At 46.6% G+C, this 18,386-nt stretch overlaps 1 protein-coding gene across 8 annotated transcripts in view; it reads left to right on the forward strand.

The window, feature by feature from the left end:
* Positions 1 to 18,386, forward strand: part of DYSF (dysferlin) — a 224,604-nt gene that overhangs the window by 65,934 nt on the left and 140,284 nt on the right. For all 8 annotated transcript variants that reach the window (XM_049651675.1, XM_049651676.1, XM_049651678.1 and 5 more), the window contains 5 exons: positions 422 to 472; positions 2,003 to 2,033; positions 2,622 to 2,737; positions 7,958 to 8,084; positions 9,634 to 9,737. In XM_049651675.1, the coding sequence (XP_049507632.1) occupies positions 422 to 472; positions 2,003 to 2,033; positions 2,622 to 2,737; positions 7,958 to 8,084; positions 9,634 to 9,737 (429 nt within the window). The remainder of the gene's footprint in view (positions 1 to 421; positions 473 to 2,002; positions 2,034 to 2,621; positions 2,738 to 7,957; positions 8,085 to 9,633; positions 9,738 to 18,386) is intronic.

An 18,386-nucleotide genomic window follows, 5' to 3' on the forward strand; every position in this document is an offset into this window, starting at 1 on the left:
TTGTCCATGTGCCTGCTTCTGGCCAGGATTTTCTTTTTTGGGCCTTAGCTTTTTTTTTTTTTTTTTTTTTTTTTTTTGGTCTTTCTTCTGGAAGGCAGTGTAGTTTAGTTGCTGAACGTGTGGGCTCGGGAGCCAAACTGTATTCTGGTTCTGCCTGTGTGTTTCGGGGTTGTGTGCTTCTGTACAAGTCCTATAATGTCTCTGTGCCTCTGTTTTCTCGTTTGTCAAAAGGGGGCAATAATACTTCCTACTCATGGGGTTCATGTGAGTGTTAAACATCTCTCAGAACAATCTCTGGAACAGAGCAAGTGCTACCTAAGTGTTGGCTGTTAACTGCTTGGGAGGGAAGAGATGTTGTGTTGGTCCTTCCTGGGCCAACATTTACTTGTAAGTGAGAGTTTTAATTTATCTTTCCCCCCAGGTGGTAGACTCCCGTTCTCTCAGGACAGATGCTCTCATTGGGGAATTCCGGGTAATTATTTATTTTCCTTGAAATTGGTTAGTTCTTGCTAATTCATGTTAGTAGAAACTCTGTACATAATGTGCAGAGGCTTGTGCTTTAGGGGTCCTGTTCCTATTGGTCTGTGTTGTAGAAATATAGTTAACATTTTTAAAAAAAATATTTATTTATTTTTGAAGAAGAGAGAGACAGAGCATGAGCCGGGGAGAGGCAGAGAGAGAGGGAGACACAGAATCTGAAGCAGGCTCTAGGCTCTGAGCCATCAGCACAGAGCCCGATGCGGGGCTCGAACTCATGAGCTGTGAGATCATGACCTGAGCCAAAGTCGGGTACTTTACTGACTGAGCCACTCAGGTTGCCCCAATACAGTTAAAAAAACAAAACAAAACGATGTTCTAATGTCCTGATAAAAAGGGAAGAGAGGGAAATCTCTTCCCTTACGTCCAACAGGGGGAATTCAGCTTCTTCTGATTCGTATTGGTCCTTACATCTGGGAAGACAGCATGGAATTGGCTGTTAGGTGGCCCTCCTAATTCTGACCAGGCCCTCGCTCTGGGTTTGGAGTTGGGTCCAGATGTGGAGTCCAGGGGATCAGGGTGCGACACGGGAGAGGGGGGAGCCTGCCCCTCCGTTTACTCCAGATCACGCAGAAGCCAAGAGTGCACTGCAGAGAACCAAGAACTGACAGTATGATTCAGCTCGCAGGAAGGCATCAGCAGGTCTCATAAAGCAAAAGCAACTAGCAATGGAGACCTTCGCGAATGGCGCTTTGATGGGTCCTTACTGATTTTCGCAGTTTTGAATCTTCAGGCATTTATCAAATGGAAGGAAGGGGTACAGGCTTATTTTAACCTCTCCATGCTATCCAAGTAAAATATGGCTCCTTCTCTGGGAAGTAATCACAAGATAGAAAACTAAGTCAGTTTTCCTGGAGAGGCAGTTTTAAAAGACTGGGATCTATCCTGAGTCCTTCTGTAATAAATGGGGTTTTATGTATTGAGTCTCTAATCTTTGAAGTATATTCTTGTTCTGAGAACCCAGAGGTTAAAGTAAAAAAAGTATTTTCTTTTTTCTAATTATAAAAGTAATCCATGATAAAAAAAATTTTTTTTAGGGCAGTTTTAGGTTCATAGCAAAATTGAGTGGAAAGGACAGAGTTCTCATACCTCTGGCTGCCCCCAGGCATAGCCTCCCCAGCCATCAGTGTCCTGCTGATCTATGAACTTTAAAAAAAAAATTATAAAATATAAGAAAGACAAAATAAAAAAGTAAAATCAATCTACCACCTGAAGCTACCACTCAGAGAGCACAGTTACCATTTTGCTGTGTTTCTTTGCTCTTTCTCCTATGCATAGATACGCTTTACCAAGCTTTGATCAAAATGTATTCTGCTTTTTTTCCCCATGTAATGTCAGCTTACGAACATTTCCCCATGTCGCCGATTTTCAAAGCATGATTTTTAATGTGACGGCATAATGCACCATACTTCATTTAACGCTCCAGAGGCAAGAGTTTGATTTGTGTTTCTTGGTTTGATTTCAGATGGATGTGGGTACCATCTACAGAGAGCCCCGTGAGTCGTATCCTCATCACCTTGGCCGTATCCTTGCATTTTGGTTTTGGAGGCTGTTGGGGACAGCCAGTTGGGACAATCACTTTTCTTCCTTCGGGGTTTTAGAATCTAGATGTAGACTCTGATCCTGGAGATGACAGCTGCAGGAATGGAGAGAAGTCAGGCTTCCATCATCCAAGTAAAACAGGCCCTCAGGGAGATACAAGCCCCCATGTGGGTCTCCGTTGGCCCAGTCAGGGATGCTAAATCTGGAAGCCCCCAAGCAAGGGTTGCTGGTGTCACCTTCGACAGGGGTGGGCCATTTTGATAACAAGTCTAGTATTTCTCCACATCCTGCTTTCTGTTCTGGTCTGGTCACTTCCTGAGAGGGAGGCAAATGGCCGGGGGTCTGGCTTTGGTAGCCTCTTACAGTTGTTTCTGTTGACATTTCTGACTTGGACCCACATGAACGTTCGACGTGTGGCCCCTAGGTCTGCGTGAATAAATCCCTCCTCTCCCCCAAATGTAGTCGGCCCCGGGCTCCCAGATGTGGTTGCAGACTTGGACCCTTCTAATTCTGCCGTCACCAACAGACGTCATCTCTCTTAGGACACGCCTATCTCAGGAAGTGGCTGCTACTCTCGGACCCTGATGATTTCTCTGCTGGGGCCAGAGGTTACCTGAAAGCCAGCCTTTGTGTACTGGGCCCCGGAGACGAAGCGCCGGTGAGTACGTTGCCTGGGTTGTCCTCACAGCCCCTCATCTGGCAGGAGAGGCACCAAACAAACAAACAGAAACACAACTTGATGTTTCTGATTTATTTATTTACTTTATTAAAGTTTATTTCTTTTGAGAGAGAAAGAGAGTGTGTGTGCGCAACTAGAGAAGGGATGAGAGAGAGAGAGAGAAAGAGAGCGCAAGTGGGGAAGGGGCGGAGAGAGAGGGGGAGTGGGAGAGAATCCCAGTGCAGAGCCCGATGCAAGACTCAAACTCGTGAACCTCAAGATCATGACCTGAGTGGAGGTCGGGCGCTTCACCGACTGAGCCACCCAGGTGCCCGGTTTTTCTGATTTAAAAGAATGCATGGTAATTATGAGAACTGTAGAACATGTGGAGAAGTATAAGTAAAAAATGAATCACTCATAATTCTACCCCTCAGAGACAGCTGTGATTCACATCTTGTTGCATATCCTTCCAGAAGGATCTACATGTGTATTTTTCTATTTTTTTATTACTTTAAAAAATTGAGGTATTGACATAACATTGTATTTGTTTCAGGCATATGACATAACAATTTATTATTTGTATACATTGTGAACTGATTATCATGATAAGTAAGTTAACACCCATCACCTTACATAGTTACAAAAATATTTTTTCTTGTGATGAGAAATTTTAAGATCTATTCTCTCAGTAACTTTCAAATATACAATAGAGTATTATTGACTAGAGTCTCCATGCTGTGCATTACATCCTTGTGACTTACTTATCTTGATAAATGCAAGGTTGTACCATTTGACGCGCTTCGTCCAGTTCCCCCCCCCCCCGCCCCACCCCCCTGGCAACCACCCATCTGTTGTGTAGTTTTCTTTTTTTGCAAAAGTGAGATCATTCTCTCTATCTACTCCACCTTGAATTTTATCGGCTGAGCATATACCATTATCCTCTTTACACGCCAGTAAGTCAAGTTACAGGTTGAGAGTGGGAAGAACAAGAGAGGCATGCGGAATTGGGGAGGTAACAGCATCTTTGCATGTTTGGCCAGAAGAGAGAAAGTTTGCAGTAGTTTTGGGAGAGGAATGAAGGGTTAATTCCAGGTAAACAGAAGGGTTTCTGAGCAGACACAAGAGCGCCCACTCCGGGTTGGCAGCTTTGTGTGGTGGGGCCCCATAATAGTCAGTGGCCTGGAAGCAGGAGGGAGGAAGGTAGATGGCGTGGGCAAGGCAGGAGCAGTGGAAGCACTGGGCCGAGGGAGCCAGGGCATCGGGACATGGCTGGTGGTGCCGGGCAGGGAGGATGCAGGGGTGCAAGGCTTAGAGCTGATGAGGGGGGCGGGCAGAGAGAAGGGAACGCACAATTTTTGAGCACCTGCAGTGTGCCAGGCTGCATTGGTTGCCTCACACTGTGACTGAGAGTTTGGAGGAGGCAGACGGGTTGAAAGCTGTCTTCAGAGAAAGGTTTCAGTGGCCACAGTTTTGCTAGAAGAAGGGCCCTGAGTGGCTGGAAGTTGAGATATGGCCATGCCTCCAGCAGCTGAAGGGGAGGGGAGATTAAAGGTGCTGCTGGTGGAGGAAGGGAGCTGTGCTGGTGACTGACTTGTCCACATGGATGTTGGTTATCTGCTGGGAGAATTGGAAGGCATATAGGCAAGCGATGAGGCAGGGACTAGAGTCATCAAGGAAAGGTGACCACGCGTCCTCAGCTTGGTGGCCGGTACCGTGGGAACCAGGGGAGAGAGGGGCACATGCGGTGGTGTGGACTGGCAGATAAAAGAGAAGGTGGAGTGATGGTGGGTGCACGTGCAAGGTGTGGACTTCTCTTCCCAGCCTGTGACAGCCAGGAGAGGGAGAGGTGAGAGTGGGGAAAGCGGATCTCTAGGGACAAGAGCGGTGGGAGGTGGAGTCGCCCAGGGAAAGCCACTAATCATGGAGGCGGAGGGCAGGTTCCACGAGGACATCAGGAATAGGGGTTGGCTGATGACAGAGGCTCAGGAAACCACAGTGGGGAGGGTTAGGGGATGGAGAACCCAGGGTTCTGTGCCGTGCAGGGTGCTGATGGTGCTCAGGTGGACAAGCTCCGCCCTCCCAAAGGCACCTGTCCCTGCCTCTCACCCCACAGTCCAGCCCTGTCCTTCTGTAGCACCTCTCTCCAGACATTGTACAATCTTGCTCTTCTCGTGGCATCTCTGAGCCTGTTACCCTTTTCTAAAACATTTCTTCCTCCTCTTCCTATTAATTGTAACCTTGCTCTTTCCTGATGAAGCCACTTCTTTTGAAACTCAGACAGAAGCCCCCACTTTCTGCTCCGACTCTCCATGGGTTCTGGAATGTCAGGAACAGCCACCTTTCACTTTCCACTGCAGCCTCCCGGCCAGCAGCTTTCCCAACTTCGGTGCTGCCTCCTCCTTCAAACGCTGCCTCGATGATTGATTCCCCCTCTTCTGGGCTGTTACTCACCCCTGGCACAGACAGAGCTGGTCCAGGGACATCTCTGCTTGCGGATTCTCATCTTTGCCGTTGTCCCGAGATGTGACGTGTCCTCGCTGATGAGCCACCAATATCTGATTTTATTTCCTTTAAGACCCTGAGCTCCGAAATCCCTCTCTCCGCTGCTCTCTTTCTGCCTTTTTCCTCCCTCACCCCTGCTGAATGACAGTCCTTCCTCCCTGGCATTACAGCCCCCCCTGACTCCTCTCGGATTTCCCAGTCCATCAGTGTCCTCCTGCCATGCTTTCCCCTCCTCCAGGCTGGACGGACCCCACCCACCTCCATCACAGTTCTCACCATGTGCTTACTGGCCCCACAATAGGGGGTTCTGCCACACCTCATGACTCCACCATCCCCTATTGTCTGTACCACTCCTTGGTCAGTTTGGGTGACAGAGGTCACCTGGAGGTGCTGGCTAGATGAACCTGGGGGCTACCAGCCTCTTCTTTTACTTGGGTGTTCTTTACTCATTCCATTCTCCACAGTGGCTGTTTCCAAACTTTGCTGTCTTTCCTAAGCCCCAACCTCCGCCTCCTTGGAGAGGCAGGGTTGCACAGCGGTGAAGGATGTGAGCTCCTGGAAGCTCCCTGGTTCCTCATTCCTGACTTCATTTGTCTTCCCTCCCTTCCCCATCTTCCCGCCTCCTTTGCCATGTTCTCGAGTCCTCCGCCATCTTGTTCTACGTGCTCCTCCTGGTGTCTCCTCTTCTGCCCTTTGGTCTGTACCAGGCCCAAGATGTCCCTACCTTCGAACACCCTCACTTTCACTCATTGCTCCCCATCCCTCTTCTCCAAACTGCTTGCAGCTCGCTTCCAGGAATTGCCAACTTCTTCAGGGAGTACGCTGTGTTGTTGTTCTCTACTCCTCTCCTAACTGCTCATTCCTCCTCCTCATCACTAGGATTCCTGCCACCTTCTTTCCCTGAAACCACGTGCTGGAGGGTCACTGTTGCCAACCTCCAGGGGCTCTTCTCTGCTATTAATCTTCTCTGTTCCTCCACAGAGTTTGATTCTAGAGCCCATAGCTTATTTCAAACTCTCTTCTCCTTTAGCATTGGTGATTCTCCTGATGCTTCCCCCCCCCCCCCCCCGCTTTAAAAATATGGATCTTTGGGGCGCCTGAGTAGCTCGGTCAGTTAAATGTCTGGCTTCGGCTCAGGTCATGATTCCATGGTTCCTGGTTTCGAGCCCTATGTGGGGCTCTGTGCTGACATTTCAGAGCCCAGAGCCTGCTTCCGATTCTGTGTCTCCCTCTCTTTCTGCCCCTCCCCTGCTTGCGCTCTCTCTCTCGAAAATAAACATTAAAAAAGTTTATAAAAATATGGATCCTTCAAATTCAGTGGCTCAGTAAAATTCCTTTGCCTGCCTCTTCGCTGTCTCTTTGACTCTCACTTTCCAGGAGCCCATCTCTTTCCACCTGAGACTCTTAAGTTGCTCATCTCCAGCTTGGATCTTCCGAACTTCAGACACTCGGTTTCCGTTGCTTTTTTTTTTTTTTTAAGTTTATTTGTTTATTTTGAGAGAGGGTGAGAGTGAGCACGAGCAGGGGAGGAGCAGAGAGAGGGAGAGAGAGAATCCCAAGCACTGACAGTGCAGAGCCCAACGCAGGGCTCTTTCTCATGAACCATGAGATCATGACCTGAGCCAAAATCAAGAGTCAGATGCTTAACCGACTGAACCACCCAGGCACCCCAGTTTCATTTGCTTTGTAAGAAAGCCGCATTAACATGTCCCTGAGGCCCCTCTAACTTAACATATAAAAACCCAGGATTGTCTGCTGCACGCTCCTCACAACTGCTCCCATCCTGTGTGAGGTGACATCTTAGGAAATGGCTGTCATCCACTCAGTTCCCCCAAAAGCCAGAGGCCTGATTTCATTTCTCATCCCTCAGTCAATCCACATGCAAGGGGTTGGTCAGTTTTGTTGGCGTGACAACCTCAGTGCATGCTTCTCTTTCCCATCCCAAGACCAGAGTGACCAAGGTCATACTCCCCTCACGTCTCCCCTGGGCCCCTGTGTGAATTAAGATATAGGTTCAGCTGCTGTAACAAAGACACCCTAAATAATAGGTGTTAAGGAGGATAGAAGTGAATTTCTTTCTGTCATAAATGCCTGGGTAGGCGGTCCAGAATTGGCTTGGTGCTTCCACAGTGACCAGAGACCCAGGTTCCTGGTCTTTGCCCCGCTGTCTTCATCATGAAGCTTCCATCTCATGGTTCAAGAGGGTTGCTCCAGTTCCCATCATCATGTCTGTATTCCAGTCAGTGGAATGGAAGAGCAGGATCTTGCTTAAAGGTGCTCTTTCCCTGTGAGATGGTGAGCTCCATGGAGGCGGGACCTCTGACTACCTTGTTCACTGCTGCATCCCTCCCCCTTCAGCGCAACCTAGTAGCCACTCACTGAATACTTGTTGACTGAACGAACGGAGCTTAGACCTGTCACGTCTGCACTCTTGTTAATGGGTGGAGTGAGAAGGAGACTGAGGTTCTTGAATACCCGCCGTGTGCCGCATGCATTTACACGTTACTGAAGTTGATTTTCCTAGCAGTCTGCAAGGTCGGTGTTACTGTTTCCACGGTCCAGGTGAGGAAGCAGAGTCTCAAGGGAGGAACCTGCCTGAGATCACATGTTAGTAAGCAGCAGGGCCAGATCTACCTTTGTTCAAATCGCACCATTTAAGGGGTGTTGGTTGAAGTAGAGAAAATACTGGGCTCAAGTGCGTATTTGGTTGCATTGTAGCTGGAGAGAAAGGACCCCTCTGAAGACAAGGAGGACATCGAAAACAATCTGCTCAGGCCAACTGGCGTGGCCCTTCGAGGAGCCCACTTCTGCCTGAAGGTCTTCAGAGCTGAGGACTTACCACAGAGTGAGTCTGGTGTCCTCCCTGGGTTGGGAGATTGTAAGTGGGGGACCCTGGGCTGGGGAAGCAGTCTTTGAGATGTTGGAAGGGCTCAGTGTCTCCACAGATGAAAAGCATCCATCCACTTGGTGACCCATCATGCCGTTTGCGTGGGACTGTCCTGGTTTCGGCACGGAGAGTCCCACAGCCTGGGGAACCCCTCAGTCCCTGGCCAACTGGGGAAGTGTCTTCATCTTTCCAAGAAAGAGTGACAGGGTGGCCACTGCCTGGTTGCTCACAGTGACTGGCCCTGCACTGGGCCCACTCTGTGTGCTCAGGAACTGCTGGAGGAATTATGCTGAATATTTCAGAGCCATAGGTTTCAATCCAGGCTGCACGTTAGAGTCTCCTGGGACCTTTAAAGGTGTACAGACACCGGGGCCCCACCTCCAGTGTTTTGTATTGATTAGGTTTGGAGTAGGGCTCACACACGGGTCGTTTTCAAAGTGGCTCACTGTTTTGAAGCATGTGTTAGCATAATCAAGCCAATTTCTGTCCATAGAAGAGTCACTGAGAGCGTTTGCAACTTAGATCCCTGTTTATAAGTTTTGCATAAAGCTAATTATTTGAAGTTTTGCTTAAACTTTGACTAATGACTTAAAAAGAGAAATGCACTCTTTCTGTACAAACTGAATTGTACCAGAATCAAGGAGAAAGCCTTTGAGTAAGTAATGGGTTTTAAATGGGCATTAAAATCCATGCTTCAAAACATTCTGCATTTATTGGTTGAAACTAGGCAGAAGTGAGATTGGTGAGCTCCCGCAGGGGGCTGGGGAAATAGAAATGTTGGCTTTGTTCAAGGTGAATGTGCTTTATATTTAATTCTCTGCAGTCTTGTTTAAATATAAATAAAACAAAGTAAGTGGGTACATAGGACATGAGTATTTGCTAATTGTTATCTGTTGTATTCATGTAGACAGCAGCTGGTATGTAATCTGTACCTGCCTTTCCCCTCATTCATATACACACTAACATCTATACATGCCATAAGTATACATGTGCACATATCTATTTATCTGTGTATACATTTGCAAATAATATAACTAACTCAGTAAAATATTGATTCGGAGTAGCATAGACTAAAAATTGTTTTTTTAAAAAAGCAGAAGTGACTTATTGGTTAAGGTCAGGTAAATCACTGTGCTAAGAGACATAAAGGAAAATGTGGAAACAGGCCACCAGTTATGGGATATTATTATAACAACTTCCAGTCTTTTTCTGGATTGTTAATTGCCCTTAGTGATGTGGATTGCTAATCAATCAATCAGTCAGTCCTCACTCCGTTATCTTTTGGGTCTATACAGAAAGCCCTTGAGAGCAGGGGCCAGTGAACAAGCTGTTTGGGCAGGATAAAGAAGCAGTGTGTGCCCTCAGGAGCTGCTGCTCCGGGAGTCCCCGGGCTGAGGGGGTGCCACTCCCTCAGGGAGTCCCAAGACTGTCTGGAGACAGTAAGGTGGAATGCTGGGGTTTTGGTGGTCGGACAGCAGGCGGGCAGTGACCAGAGTGTTCTCCCCAGTGGATGATGCCGTGATGGACAATGTGAAGCAGATCTTTGGCTTTGACAGTAACAAGAAGAACTTGGTGGATCCCTTCATGGAAGTCAGCTTTGCAGGGAAAATGGTAAGAAGCAAGGAAGCAGGAGGATTCTCTCCGGAGGGTGACGGCTGGGTGTGTCTGCGGATGGGTGCTGAGCAGAGTAAAGGACAAGGTGAGGGGGCACACTGCCCTTGGTGCTGCCCATAGAAGGCGTGCACGGGGCGACTGATTGGAGGGTGCACGGTGAGGCACTCACCACGGCCTGGCTCTCTGGGGCTGCCCAGCACACACACGTGGGCGGGTCTGCTTGGGGTATCCGAGATGGATACATAGGTGATAGACACGGCGAGGACAGACAGGCAGTGGGTAGATAGAGGAGTATTTGGGAGAAAATGAAGCAATAGAATGGAAACCAGATGTGAAGTCATAAAGGTAGGGAAACTTAAAAAGCAATAAAAACATAGTGATTATTTTTAAAAAGTCATGGCAGGGGTTGAGTGGAGAAAGTCCACTTTGGTAGGGGCCCTAGGGGTGACTGGCACCTTTCTTCCTCGCAGCCCACCTTCCTGCCCAGCGGCAGGGCTGTTGCTGCGGGCTCCCTCCCTCCAGCCCACCCCAGGCAGGCGGGCACTCTTGCGGTCTCCTCTGCCCATCCTGCGGGCTCTCCCTGGCAGCTGGGCCACTCCCAGGCTTCAGCCTCACCCCTCCACAGAGGACTCCCACAGCTCTGTTTAACTCTGACCCCCACTTCAGCCCCAGACCTCCACAGGCCTCTGCACAGCTCTATCTGCTGCCCCTTGGGCCCTGGAGAAGAGTCCTCTTCTGCCCAATATGCCCTCTATCAGGAGCCTCCCTCCTAAGCAGGTACCGACGTCAAAGGGAGAAGACATGGGCCTTGATTCTTCCTTCGTTTTAAACCTCCTTATGCCAAACATGCCACCCTAGCTTTTGATTTCAAACATGTCCCACGGCCCTTCCTTCCCCTGTGCCCACTGTCGTCTCTTCCCAGGACCACACAACAGCTTTGGGTTTCATTCTCTTCTCTGGGTTCTCCCCAGAGAAAGCCGCCAGAATAATTAGTCTAAAACAGCCCTGTTTGTGCAATGAAGTTCAAACGTATAATCCGGCTGATAAGGTGCTGTGCATCTGAACTTTCTCACCTGGTCTCCATGGCTTAAGTCAGCTGCTCTGGTATCTGTGCAAGTGGGAGAATGGCGCCCCCTGCCGGGAACATCCAGCTCTGCAGCCCCTGCTGGAGCGTGGCCTCGTGCAGGGAGGGTTTCAGCCCCAGGGGCTCCCTTCCTGCATCCTCCTGTGCATACAAACTACATTGCTCACACAGCGGCCTTGTGTTCTCTCATCTGTCCTGCCTCTTCCTTCCCTTCAGGGTCACACTTCTAGGCTTTGCACATGGCTGTGCCCTTCCTTCACTCCCCGCCCCAAGTCCAGCATCTTTTAATGTTCAGCTTCCCTAAGGTCCCAGGCCTGATGCGCTAAGTCATCGGGGCTCTACGGTGCCCTGGGCCCTCTTTTAGCAGGTTTTCCATCTCATTACAGTAGTTGTTAGCATCCGTTTCTCCCACTTGTGGGTAAGAGCCTGATCCCAGTCATATTTAGTCCATAACCTCAAAGCAGAGACTGTGGTGGAAATGGTGGGAAAATGACATATCAGGTGGGTGCAGACTGCCCCCGTTCTCAGAAGCCCTGGCAGGGAGCCTCTGTGTCCCAACCACAGGGGTTTGGCAAGGGTGGGGTCATGGCCCTCTGAGGTCGTGCCAACCTTGTGGATAGTGCCACCTGCCGTAGAACCAGGGTTGGGAGAGTTGAGTCACATGGCTTGGATGTTAGCGGGAAAATTGGAACAAGGCAGAGAAGAAGGGCTGAGAGTCTGAGCTGGGTGGCAGGAGGGTGGGTGCGAGGCAGTGGGCTTACCCTTCCCTCCCTAGGCAGAGGTGGGGAGTGGGGGAGACAACCCACGGGTGTCACAGGATAATTGCAGAGAAGTTTTAAAAAATAATACACACCAAAAGGTGAGGGTGGTGTGGGTTCCCATTCACACAGCACTTTGCCATTTTCCTTTCTCGTAATCTCTTCTTAGATTCATTTTGAAAAGGAGCAGGGTCTGCCAGCCCATCCCACGGACAAAAGGAGGCCCTGGGATGGGGGTAGGGTGGAGGGAGAGGGAGGTGTCGTATCATCTGATGCCCAGATCCACTCCCCACCTTTTGTTTCTTTTCTCTTTTTATTACTGACCTACATGTTTACTAATGCATTTTGAAAATTACAGAAAAAAGTAAATAAAATGACCCATAATGCACCACACAAAGTTCATCTTTGGTGCCCATCTTTCCCGTGATTTTTCTGTGTGTAGATGATAGACATTTTTCTGATTCTTTACTTTGAATATTTTAAAACATCAAGTTAGAAGAGTTATTCAGTGAACACCCATGCACTGGTATGACTTCCACTTAGATGAAGCACTTGCTAACATTTTGTCACATTTACTTTCTGTATATAGATACTTTTTTTCCCCCTGGGCAATCATTTGAAACCTAGTTGCAGGCTGTACTCCTAAAGGCTTCAGCATGCATCTCCTGAGAAAAAGAAAATTCTTTGTAACAAAATTCTTTGTAGCTACAGTAATATTATCAGACCTATGAGGTCAACAATCATTCCCTAATATTATCCCATACTGGCTCATATAAATTTACTCTGATCATCCCCCCCAAATTTCCTTTAGAGCTGGCTTAGTGTGCTGATTGAAGACCTAACTGTAATTCACGCTCTGCATTTGGTCCTTGGGCCTCTTTATTTTAGTCTCTTCTGTAACAGCCCCTCCTGCCTCCCTTCCCCTAACCATCCCCCCGCCCCCACCCCAACAAACGTAGTTTTTCTTACCCCATGATATTGACTTTTTTGAAGAGTCCAGGCCGTTTGTCAGTGTTCTGGATCTGTCTGATTGTTTCCTTCTGGTGTTGTTTAACTTGTTCCTCTGGCCCTGTATTTCCTACAAACTGGAAATTAGGTGTTGAGGCCAGACTAGATTCAGATTCAGTATTTCGGCAACAATGTGTCACACATGATGTTGTGTACATCGTACTGCATCATAACAGGAAGAGAGGTGAGGTTGTCCCACCACTGGTGATGATTGTCTGATCATTTGCTTGAGATAGTGTCTCCAGAACACCCTCTTGTCAAACGACATGCTCCCTTTTGTACTTTGCAAGTAACTGTGGGCGATGTCTTGGCACTGTGTATCTTGTTTCCCAGCAGCTTCTTACCTAATGGTCCATGCAGCCATTGACCTCCTTGCCGGAATAAGTCATTTACTTGGGGTTGCAAAGTGGTGATTTTCTCATTATCATTCCTTCTCTCTTTACAAGCTAGTGTTTTGCTGGAAAGAAGAGCTTTCCTCCTCCTTGGCCCTTTTGAGCATTACTTATAGACCTCAATACTTTTTATTAATTCAGTGTGTTAAAATCCGTCATGACTGTGTTGGATGTATGAACTGTCCTCAAGTTGGCCATTGGGGGCCCCTTCAAGCTGGCTCCTCCATCCTGAGCCTAACTCAGGGTCTCAATGAAAATGTATGTGGGAGAGGTAACTCCGATTTTAAACTCTTTCACGCAGAGGTGTAAATGCTCACTGTGGGTCCTCACCCAAGTGCTGTGTTAGTGTGGGTTTGGGATCGGGGTCTGATGCCCTGTACTTGGCCACAGGAAGGACTGTAACAGAATAAATGAAAGCAAGAAGGAAGGGGAAAGGTGTGGCTGGATAAGCCTGTGGGACACTTCTTCCAAAGACTGGGATTAATTTCCGAATTTGACAGATGAGGAAGGTCACATCTCAAGATTGTTTTTATTCCACTTTCCTCCAAATGGTAGGGTGCTTTGATGGTGGTGAGAACCGAGACTGACCTCCCTTCAAATTTAATGGCTTTTTTTGGAGCTGAGTTTCAGAGTTCTGGGGCTCCTGGCTACTCCTGGGTCCACACAGGCACCTTGACCTCCCAAGGTCGTTTGTTCTGAGATGCCCTTGGCTGGCCCTGGGGGTTTTTCTAGGTAGGTGCACATGTTTGTGGGATGTGATGGAGGTAGGGGACCTGGCCAAAGCAAGGGGCTATATATAAAGCTGATTGGTGACTGGGCTTCTGCAAGAAGCCCCCAGAAGGAAGAGGCTTATTGTGGCGGAGGCAGTTGAGACCCTCCCTTTTGAAAGCTTCAGCCTGTTGGACACCCCTGGCAGTCCCCAGGCCTCTATCTCACCCTCTCTCTCCTCCAGCTATCTGAACTGCCTGTCTCATTCTTTCTGTCCCTCTCTCTTAGCCTGCCAGTATGTCACTTTTTCTCACTACATCCTAATCTGGAGTCCTGGAGTTTTGCCCTCTGTGTGCCCACTCACCCCAGTCTGGGTCTCATTGCACTTCCACTTATGGACACTTGGCGGCACTATTATTCAAGATGTGAACCATACCTGATTTTACACACACACACACACACACACACACACACACACACACACACACATTCTTGGTAGTATATGAGAAGGAAAGGAAAGGTACTTGGGGGGTAGGGTGGGAGATTTTCAAGGAATTTTTTTTCTGAACTCAAGAAAAAAACCTACCAATTATAAAAAAATTGAAAAAAAATCAGAGAAAATAAAAGAAAATGAAAAGAATTAACCATATTTCTGTACCCCACATCACTCTGGAGATAACCACTGTTAACATTTGTGGGTATTTCCTTGTAGTGTGTTTTTCTCTCTAGTGCTTTCACTCCCAAACCTCCACTCCCCCACTGGAAAAAAATTGGATTCAGAGTTGATTTTCATTATTTGTGGATATTTGCAAATTCACCTACTCGCTAAAAAATTTTTTAAAAATTTATTTATTTTGAGAGAGAGAGCAGAGGAGGGGCAGAGAGAAAGGGAGAGAGAGAATCCCAGGCAGGCTCCGACCTGTCAGCGTGGAGCCCGACGTGGGGCTTGAACTCACAAACCGTGAGATCATGACCTGAGCTGAAACCAAGAGTTGGATGTTTAACTGACTGAGCTACCCAGGTACCCCTATTTGTAATCCTAAAATTTATAGTCATGCTGCTTCATGATCATTTGTGGTCTGTGCAGTATGACTGAGGCCCACGTTGCCAGCTGATTTGGAACAATGTGACCCTGCCTTTTTGTCTCCGTTCTCATCCTGTAATTAAGTGTCCTTTTCTTGGTCTGCCTGGTGTTGTGTTTTTCACATTTTTGTGCGCGTTATTGGTGAGTTGACTGTTTAAAATGCTCCCCTAGCGTAGTGCTGTAGTGTAGTGTAGTGCTCAAGTGTTCCTCTGTGTAAAAAGGCTGGGTGTACCTTATAGAGTAAAGATATGTTAGATAAGCTGCATTCAGGCATGAGTTACAGTGACGCTGACTGCGAGTTCAATTTTTTTGTGTGTGAGTTCAGTGTTAATGAATCAACAGTATATATGAATTTTTTTTTAAATGACCATTCATGCTTTTTATTGACGAATGTCAGGATGGCTTTCTGATTAAATCAAGAAACAACAACACATCTGACTGTGTAATTTTGGTGTCAGATAGCTCACTGTTTTGTAAAATTCTTTTTTTTTTTAAATGTTGATTATGGAGAGACAGACAGAGCATGAGCATGGGAGGGGCAGAGAGACGGGGAGACACAGGATCCGAAGCAGGCTCCAGGCTCTGTGCACAGAGCCTGATGCGGGGCTCGAACTCACAAACCACGAGATCATGACCTGAGCTGAAGTCGGACGCCCAACCGACTGAGCCACCCAGGTGCCCCTATTTTGTAAAATTCTTTGGTAGACCACCCATAAATTATTAGGTGATATTTTTCTTTTTTTAGTGTTTATTAGATATTTGCTTCATATTATATATCACCAGCAATTTTATTGCTATGTTCTTATCTAATTCCTATATAAAAGCTGTATAATACCAGAGAAACTATTAAACAATTTTAGGTTATAGTAAGTTACAAATGTTCTTTTCAACTTCTCTTTTTTAAAAAAAATTTTTAAAATTTACATCCAAATTAGTTAGCATATAGTGAAACAATGATTTCAAGAGTAGATTCCTTAATGGCCCTTACCCATTTAGCCCATCCCCCCTCCCACAACCCCTCCAGTAACTCTCAGTTTGTTCTCCATATTTATGAGTCTCTTCTGTTTTGTCCCCCTCCTTGTTTTTATATTATTTTTGTTTCCCTTTCCTTATGTTCATCTGTTTTGTCTCTTAAAGTCCTCATATGAGTGAAGTCATATGACATGTCTTTCTCTGACTAATTTCACTTAGCATGATACCCTCCAGTTTCATCCACGTAGTTGCAAATGGCAAGATTTCATTCTTTTTGATTGCTGAGTAATATTCCATTGTATATATGTGTGTGTGTGTATATATATATATATATATATATATATATATATACCACATCTTCTTTATCCATTCATCCATTGATGGACATTTGGGTTCTTTCCATACTTTGGCTATTGTTGATAGTGCTGCTGTAAACATGGGGGTGCATGTGTCCCTTCAAAACAGCGCACCTGTATCCCGTGGATAAATACCTAGTAGTGCAATTGCTGGGTCGTAGGGTAGTTCTATTTTTAGTTTTTTGAGGAACCTCCATACTGTTTTCCAGAGTGGCTGCACCAGCTTGCACTCCCATATATGAATTTTTTTAACTTTTATTTATTTTTGAGAGAGAGAGACAGAGCGTGAGCAGGGGAGAGGCAGAGAGAGCGGGAGACACAGAGTCTGAAGCAGGCTCTAGGCTCTGAGCTGTCAGCATAGAGCCTGACTAAGCACACGAACCCATGGACTGCGAGATCATGACCTGAGCCAAAGTTCGACACTTAACCAATTGGGCCACCCAGATGCCCCACAACAGTATATATTAAATAAGAATCCTTAAACAGAAACACACATAACACAAAGTTATGTATTGATTAGTTGAGAAAACTGTTGTGACAGAGGCTGATAGGAGCCTAACCCTGTATTTCCCCCAGAACAGTGGTTTAATATTCACAAATTCAATGTTCTCGGTGATTTATAGAATATGTAACTACCATCAACAACAAGAATCAATTCTATCTACTCAGCTTGGTAAACTATTTTTATAGTCTAGTATTTTCTTAGGCTATTAAACAGCCTTTGAAATAAATTTTTGAAGACTGTATAATATTCCATTAGATGATTATGACATAACATTTAACCTATTTTGGGATAACTTTTTTGTTATAGTTGCTAGTTTCATCCTTTATGAACATCTCTGTGACAAATCAGCGTGCAGGAATCTTTCTTCATACTCAGATTGTTTTTTCTATAGAGAAGTTTCTAGAACGGGGCAGAGGGCATGCTTATTTTTCAGTATTTGATACAGATGGCCAAATAGCCCTCCAGAATGGTCATATGAATTACACTCTATCAGGAAGTGAAGGAGGGTAAAACAGAAAAAAGGCTTAGAGACAAAGGAGGAGGAAGAAGAAGAGGGGAAGAAAGAGGGGGAGGAAGCTTGGTGCTGGCTCGGCTGAGTGTGTGGGGAGTGGAGCAGAGTGTGGGAAGGCTGTTGGGGTCTTCCAGGGCCAGAGGCAGTGCCGGCCTGGGTGTGGCGGGGAGACCTGCTATGTTCAGTCTCCCAGACCCACAGCCCAGGGTGGCCAGGGGGAAACACCTGCTGTGGAGGGTGTCTTCAGCAACTTGGGGCCAAAGCTGAAGCAGGCCCTGAGGGCATTCCTCCTGGGAGTGTGGGGAGCACACACATCGCTCCTGTGCCTTCTTGTACCAGGGAGCTGAGGCACGGTATCGGCAGGATCTCTCTGCTGTGTCCGGTTAGAGTCCTTTCTTTTCCTTTTATTTAAAAATTTTGGTCATCAAATATTTGGGTTAGGTAATATATTTATTGTGGAGACCCTATCTATCTATCTATCTATCTATCTATCATCTATCTATCATCTATCTATCATCCTCTACGTAGCAGCCATCATGAAATCTCTTCCTCTTGCCCCACACCCATCCACCCATCACTCTCTCCCTGGCAGAGGGAAGCATTGCAGTTAGATGCTTTTGCATCATTCTGGTTTCGTTATGCGTGTGCAAACAAATCAGACTACAAATCCTTACGTGCTATTCTCTTAACACAGATGGTTGTATATTATACTCACTGCTCTGCACTTTGCTTTTTAATTTTTCTCCCCCTCCAACTTTTACTAAGATATTGACATACAGCATGGTATAAATTTAAAATGTACAGCATGATGACTTGAGTTACAAACTGCAAAGTGATTATCCTAAGTTTAGTTAACATCCATCTCTCATATAGATACAAAATACAAAAAAAAAAAGACAGAAAAAATGTTTTTTCCTTGTGATGAGAACTCTTAGGAGCTACTGTCATAACAACTTCCAAACATACCATACGGCCATGTTTTCTATAGTCATCATGTAGTGCGTTACATCCTCAGTACTTACCTTTTCTCAGTTAATAATATAACTTGGAAATTGTTTCGTATCACAGAGCAGTCCTCATTCTTCAGAGCTGCATAGCAGCCCGTTGTGTGGAAATTGTTTTGTATCACAGAGCAGTCCTTATTCTTCAGAGCTGCATAGCAGCCCGTTGTGTGGATGGACTGCTGTTTATGTAACCCACCCTCTGTTGGTGGACACGTGGGTTGTTCCATACCCTTGATACTTCAAGCTGTGTGCAGTGAATCACTT

Source organism: Panthera uncia (assembly GCF_023721935.1).
Source record: "Panthera uncia isolate 11264 chromosome A3 unlocalized genomic scaffold, Puncia_PCG_1.0 HiC_scaffold_11, whole genome shotgun sequence".
NCBI classification, from domain to species: Eukaryota; Metazoa; Chordata; class Mammalia; order Carnivora; family Felidae; genus Panthera; species Panthera uncia.